This window comes from Symsagittifera roscoffensis, chromosome 5, assembly GCF_963678635.1.
Source record: "Symsagittifera roscoffensis chromosome 5, txSymRosc1.1, whole genome shotgun sequence".
Classification (NCBI taxonomy): domain Eukaryota; kingdom Metazoa; phylum Xenacoelomorpha; order Acoela; family Convolutidae; genus Symsagittifera; species Symsagittifera roscoffensis.
In genome coordinates, this window is record NC_087066.1 from 52249698 (window position 1) to 52256940 (window position 7243).

The window sequence follows — 7243 nt, forward strand, 5'->3', positions numbered from 1 at the left end:
TTCTCAAAATTGCTGATATTTCTGATTGTAAATTATCAAGTGTGTACAGCTGTAGGGGTGTTAAATTAATTTTTCTTCAGCCTCTTCCATTTTTTTCCTCCTGTTCCCGATAATTTGGAAAACTTTGAATTTTTTGTTTATTTTTTCAAGTAAATTAATGTAATTTTGAGCAATAAAAACAAAATATATGAAGAAAGTCACATACTAGAAATATGAAGAAAGTCTGATACTAAAAAATTTGTCTAGTATCAGAATTGTAAGATCATGAATTCACGGAATTGGATGACAAGCATCAGCATCAATCACGTCTTGATACCGAACGGGGCTGGGACTATGTTTAAAACTGAAAAAAGTACCGAGTATTCTAGGTACCCATCTTTAATCGGTTACCAGATAAACAAAAAATTACATTTTTGCAAAGAAACGGTGGTCAACTAAGCCGCTGATTATTGTTTAGGAAACTTTTAGTTCCTCCTGTATCTTAAGAAAAAATTTCGTTGGCCCTTCCCTTTTCATAGCTTTTTCGTCTAAAATGCCAGATCTGTAAAAAATGAATTCCGTCTAATTTCGTTTTTGTAGCATCAGTCGAACTTGTTTATCGTCTAATTTCCTAGGCCCCGTCTCGAGCAAAAATAAACGACTCTAATTTGGGAACCTTAGCGTGGTCAAATTTTCTGTACTTCATGCAGAGCGAACGGGAATTCTTGTTGATTCTGATAATTTCGTCAAATATCTGTAAGAGACGCCCCCCCCCCCCTCCTAAATCCGGTACGGAGACTTTCTCTTTTAGAGTTTTTGAACTAAATAAAAACTTATGAAGACTGCCTGACCTAGTAAAAATTATGAACTAATTGAATGGCACAGTTTTTGAACGATTTTTGAACATTTTGAATATTTGTTTGCTTGCTTGGTACTATGAATCGTGGTGAGCTAGTACATGTCTTATGTACATTAATGTACTTAAACGATGACTTAAAAGACCAGTGTACTTTAACGACAAGCTCTCGAAGAAAGTTGTATGACAGTATCAAGTACATGCAAAAGATGTTCGACCATTGTGCACAAAAAGCTATAGATGATTTTGTAACTAAGAGACGTCGGAAAAATTGGAAGATGTGAAAAAATAATCATTCAAAAGCACAATAAATCAAAAATTGCTCCAGTGAAGTTTCAACCTGGTACAAAGCATAATCATATATACAATCGTAGTTTACCGGCTATTTAAAAACAGTCAAAAAAATTTACCAGCTAATTAAGTAGACCTTTATGCTTGTAATTCAGTACAAGTGAGACACATTTTTTTTCACATCTTCGCCATTTTCAGCCGGTATTTGTTTAGAACTCAAAAATTATGAATAGTTTTGGACCGATGAAGACTCTATCAGCTGTGGCTTTGTTGCTTTTTTGCGTCCAAGCCTGCATGTAAGTGCTATTAATGTTAATTAACATTTAGGTCTTCCATAATTCCCTCGCAAATCGTCAAAAAATCAGTAGCAGGTTTAGTGGACGAGGTCAGGAATTCAACACCCTGAAAATCGAGTAATTCTTCAAAAGTTTAGTCAGTTTGCGAAATCTGCAAACGTTAACCGTATAAAATCACAGCTTTGTATTTGATCGCTCAAAATTATCCGATTTTTTTACTGAGCTTTTACTGCTTATATCTTTTTTTTCTACGAACAAGTTCTCGTCATTTTCCACCAACTCGCTATGAAAGGTTTGCAAACTGGGGAGCGGTGGCGATGGGGTTGTTTCTCCGTCTCTTATTCGAAAGGTCGGATGTTCGAGGCCCACCATGATCCGTGCTCGTTGCTCGAGGGTTAAAGAACATTACCCAGCCCAAAAAAATAACCAAAAAATAACATGTAGTTCTTAACCAGGGGCCACACTAGATGTTCTCTGTGAAGATCTGAACAGTTTGTAAGTTGGACCGTTCCGTTATTGATAAATCGTCTTAATTTTTAAAACGGTTTGCATAATCGGTATTCGAGATAATTTCACCATCCAGCAACTGACTCAAAAACAATGTTAAAATAGCGCTGATAAGGTATTCGTGCCCTTTTCTTCTGGGTGTTTATATATTTCGATACACTTCGTGCTGATGTTTTACTTTTTTGACAGGGCCAAGAGACATCCGAGGTTCAACAAACGAGAAGGGGAAGTCATTTGCCGAGAAGGTAATTTGAAGGAAGCTCTTCTACTGCAAAATATGATATTTTCTTTTTAATAACACTACTATACTCCGATAGACATCATCAAACAGTTCTTTATTAGTAAAAAGAAAGTTCAGAAAACGTACTTGATGAGTTTTTTCTATGAAAAAAAATCGTTTAGTAACTTTTTCGAGTTGTGCACGCAATATTTATCTAGCTTAAGCTGTTAGGTGAAAAACAAGTCTAAGTCCTGTGTTTTTAATAAATAACTTTTTAACGTTATCAGAAAACCAGCGTCCAAGAGTCCCAGATTTAAGAGTTTAAAAGCTGTATTTTCAAATGACTATGATATACCATTTAAATTTATTTTTATATTTCAGAATGTCTCCACGGGTTTGAGAGGGTTGAAGGTTAGTTGAGAAATAAAATATGCTCGTATTTCTTCAACAACAAAAAAACATAACCGCTATTTTCCGTACAGAGATGAACTTTTACGTGGGAAAAGACCAATATATGAGTTTTTCAGCTCTTCGCGGAGAGCCGCTGTTGTGCCCATGTTTATGAACTACATACATTTTTTAAATTATTTTTCTGGGTTGGGTAATGTTGCCTCACCCTCATCATCGTCTCCTGTACAAATGGCCTTAACCTTTTTTAGGTCTGGCGCATTGCTACAAGATGCTGGTTGATCTGGGTCCGGTGAGCCAGGACAAGGCGGTAACTGCATGTGGCTACGAGGAAGGGGCGACCGTCGTCACGTTCGACAAACAGGGCGAGGAAGTTAGTATCTATGTCCCCCTTGTTTGTGAAGCAACCTTCCCGCTCTTTCACAAATCAATAGCAAGTTCGAAATTGATTATGAAAAAGTCGTTGCAATTTGTAAAAAAAAGTCGTTGCGATTTGTAACAAAAATCGCTGCGATGAAAAACTCGTGGCGATTTGTAAAATGAGAATGATGAGTTTGAACTCAGCAATACTAAAACTTGTTTGATAAGAAAAAACTTCTTAATAATATCAGTAATTTGGCGCTCAGTATCATAATACACAAGAATCATAATATCATTCAAAAAATTTTACCTCCTGGGACAACAATAATTCACACGAAGCAATAACTGTCTTTTTTCTTAGGTGAAAAAATCAGACTAATACGAACCAATACGAGTTGAATAAAAAAGTTTAGAATACAGACCTTACTCTTAAAAGGAGCATTATGTTCTTTTTTCCCAAATATGTCTTATATTGACATATTTTATCATATTTTTGCCCAAAAAATTGACATTACAAGCCAACATGAGAAAATTTTTTTTACAACAGTAATCATATACACGCCAAATCAATAGATAGAACTTACAAAACAGTATTGAAAATCGACTTAATTTCAAATCTCTCGCGTTTCATCATTCTCGATTTTTTTGTAGCAAGTGTTGAGGGACCATTTCTGGGACAAGTACCAAGAGGAGATCCTCGCCAGCCCCGCCTACCTGGAAGACGGCGGCTACTGGACTGGCTATGTGCGCTTCTTCGGCAACGTATCCAACCACTACATGAACATGTACACAGGGGATCCAATGGATGTTGACATGTTCCTTTCTGGTCAACCAGATGACCGAAGTTAGTCCAATAGGGCGAGGTGGGAGGGGGGAGGGGGGTATTATTTTAGTATTATCACTTGCCCAAGTTTCTGACTGACGTGTTTTTACGTGTTCTTTTCACATTTCTGAAAGATCATTCTGATAATTTTCAGTCTATATCTGCCATAGAGTGCTCCTCGGGTTCCCCGGGGTTCCCCAGGGTCCTACTAGGATCCTTTTAATTACGTTGGACTTTCAGTCAATTCACAATTTTTCAGTTGTGACTGAGATAATGGTTCGAAACCGATTTTAATTTGTCGGAAATAAAAGCAATAGCTATGCAAAATTACAGTGGCTTAAAACTTTACATTGCGGTCAGTTTTTGACGCTTTTTTGAGGAAATATCATATTTCGACTCCTGAGTCAAATTATAGTTTTGAACTGCGAGTCGAATAGCTTTTGTTCTTGTTTAGTTCTCGGAAACAGAGGAGGTGAGGCCTGTGTGTGCAGGAAAGAGTTCCACAAGGAGGCTCTAAAGTGGAATGGAGACCAGGGTCTGGACGACTACACGTGCGCCTATCCTAATTGGGTCATCTGCATGCGTCAGTATAGCTACTTTTTGAATCTTTTCTAATAAATCCCCCCCTTCCCTCATTAGTAAATTAGCGGGCTCTTTTCTATTACAACTCAGTTGCTCGGAGCCCTATAAACGATAACAACAATCGACTACCGCCTAAAACGCTCTAATGCTGGTCATTTTGGCACGACTCTAGGGTGGTTTCCAAAATTGAGCGATTTTTGAGCATTTTTAAAGGAAGAATGGACGAGTTTTCAGTGGTTTTGAAGGCCACTTGATCAAGTCTAGAATGCTCTCCAATCATAATTGGGCGGTTTTTGGTATACTTTACGAAATATTGTGGCTGTTTTTGGGATATTTACAGAATATTGGGCGACTTTTGAGAGGTTTTGCTCATGAATTACTTCAACTGGCAGTCTATATTTTCTATTTGTAGAGCGCAACGTGTACGCCCTGAACAAGGAGGCGTGGAACTCTGCTTTGATGAATGGGGTGCAGTTGCCACTAGACGGCACCTGTGAGCTGGATTGGGTCAACCAGAACTTCTACCAGCTGACCATGATGAAGGACAAGCGACTGGCAGCGGGGCGCCCGAAAGCACAGCAACTCGCCGACAGCTACATGGGCGAGTACAATTTACGGATCTCTTTAACTATATCCCCCTCGGATACCTTGTAACGAATACCCCCCCCCCCCCTACAGAGTTGGAACCGAGCCTGAAATTGAGGCCCATGCTCGGCCCGGCCCGGTTGGGAAACAAAAATTTCCAGCCCAGGCCCATATTTTCACTTAAAGTAAATTGAAAATCAAATGTGATTTTTTTTGTTAAAAAAATCAAAAATTAGTGAGCTCATTGGCCGCAGCCGATCCTAGTTGTTCGTTCTCTGGGCGTTTGTAGCTTGAACAGTGAAAACTATGAATTCTTTTGAAAGTCCCGGTTGCTGATCCTAAAAATGAGGCCCGAGCCCGGTCCGGACCCGGTTCCAACTCTGCCTCCCTATAAAGAAACAAATCAATATTTAAGCATATCAGAATTTTATACCAAGTAACGAATATTCCGCCTTTTGCAAAAGGGGGATAATGTTAAAGAGATCCCAACTTAATAGTCATCTGAAAATTTGTGTTTAATTTTATTTGTGTCGAACGGGTCTCCGGAGAGAAAAAGATCTTTTGTAAAAAAAAGAACTATAAAAAGCGGTGAAATGTTGGAAACATATTTTGGAAACAATTTATTATGAAGATCATTATTAGAAAAAATAGAAATGGATATTTACCATAATAACCACCCCTCCCCCAAGTTGCGGTGGGTCTGTAAATTTTGTTACCAGGCTGAGTAGGCTAAGATGAAAAGTCTAACTAAAATGATTCGCTCCCACTATCCAAATAAATCAAAGCCAATATCTTTCATCCAATCTTCAACAATTTTGGGCCCTTCTCTCATAACCGAAGGACCAGATGCCCGAAAATTTCAACCAACATCAGAAATCAGAATTCAAAAATTCGAAAACATAAGAAAAATCACTCAACTTTGGACTGTATAAATTTAAACACTTCAAAATAAAACATTCCAAATTTGACTAATTTTCACTCTTTTTTAAGAAAATTTGTAAATTTCGTCCCTTAATTTTGCCATTTGGCACTTGAGGCGAGGTTTGGTGCTAACTTGAGCCCATTTTTTGCACAGATTAAAATAGTTTATTTATTTAATACATTTTCAATCAAATATTAACACCAAAACGTAATCAGAAACTTTGTGGTCAGAAAACTGTTTGAAACTAGAATTAAAATCTTCATCGATTATTATTCTCGTTATCGGTCAATAAAACTGCAATCAAAATATTTCGAGGTGTTGGGGCTGTAGAAGGCGCAAAATTTTTTTTTTGGGGGTGTTTGATCGGGTTGAAAAAATTTAAGAGCAGCCGGCCTCTTTTTAGAGCAGACAAAAGCAATTTTTTGGCAAAACTGCTGTTTTAGAGAACTCCTTGGAGTAATTTTACCAAAACAATAGCTTTTTTTGACAGCAATCTCCTTTCCAACTTAAGAGACTGGCTCCAAAGAAGCCTTTAAGAGCATGTTAAGTTTGTTCAGCCAGAAATAGTTGTCGTAAAATCGTAAAATAGAAGCAAGGGGTGACCCTTGGAAAAATTTGGCAACCAGAATTGAAAGAAGCGGTCAAGTCCTCCCCCCGCTCTCAGCGCGCTACTATATTGAGACCGTTTTTAGTTAATTTTATCAAAAACGGCTGCTCTCAGTTTTTTTGTGGCTTGATTTGAAAAGTTAAGGGTCTCTATAATCTGTAGTCTTTGTGTGTTTTAGAAATCCTCAACACGGGCGCCATACAATCGCCGACTTGCCCTCAGTAAGAGTACAAGTTATCATTGTGACTAAAACCCCGCTCAAAATTGATTTTGACTCTAAATCTAGTTTTATTCTTGCTAAATATTCTACCTTAAACGACAAATTGTAGAGATTTGATACAAATTGATTCAATAAAAATTTCAGTGCCAAAAAATGTTAATAATTGTATTATTTGTACAGGACTGAATATCAATTTTAAAACAATATATGCTCAAAAGACTTCTGGCGCTTAGTACTACTAATCACAATTTTCAAATTGCCATCTATTTGAAATCTAGGTTTTTTATGGTCTTTTAGGTGCCAATTCAGAGCCGTTTCATTAAATAATGATGTCTGCAAACCTTTTTTTTTTGATATCACGCACCGAGGTTTGATTGATCTGAATAGTTTATAAAAATTATTGTTCCTAACACTCTCGAATTGTGGAAAAACTATGGCGTAGGGCCGTTTTTTAAAAAAAATTTCCCAGCTAAGTTTGTCTACGTCTAAGCTCAAAAATTGGGATTCCAAAAAAAAATCAGAATAATCTCTCAAACTGTCCAGAAAAAGTGGTTTGCATTTTTTCTGTCTTAGACCACAGAAACTGC

General features: G+C 37.3%; 1 protein-coding gene across 1 annotated transcript; it reads left to right on the forward strand.

Moving 5' to 3' along the window:
- Positions 1–1089: 1089 nt before the first annotated feature.
- On the forward strand, positions 1090–6878 carry LOC134845996 (uncharacterized). Its single transcript, XM_063863149.1, has 8 exons — positions 1090–1422; positions 2119–2174; positions 2531–2560; positions 2809–2930; positions 3569–3761; positions 4195–4323; positions 4735–4923; positions 6615–6878. The coding sequence occupies exons 1-8, from the start codon at positions 1352–1354 to the stop codon at positions 6659–6661; spliced, it is 837 nt and encodes a 278-aa protein (XP_063719219.1). The 5' UTR covers positions 1090–1351; the 3' UTR covers positions 6662–6878.
- Positions 6879–7243: the final 365 nt, after the last annotated feature.

What these genes read in the sequence shown, in the direction of transcription:
- LOC134845996 (XM_063863149.1), top strand. Translation starts at nt 1,352, where the DNA reads ATGAATAGTTTTGGACCGATGAAGACTCTATCAGCTGTGGCTTTGTTG. An exon ending in TTTTGCGTCCAAGCCTGCAT is followed by an intron (nt 1,423 to 2,118) that starts GTAAGTGCTATT and finishes CTTTTTTGACAG; the next exon opens with GGCCAAGAGACATCCGAGGT. An exon ending in CGGGTTTGAGAGGGTTGAAG is followed by an intron (nt 2,561 to 2,808) that starts GTTAGTTGAGAA and finishes AACCTTTTTTAG; the next exon opens with GTCTGGCGCATTGCTACAAG.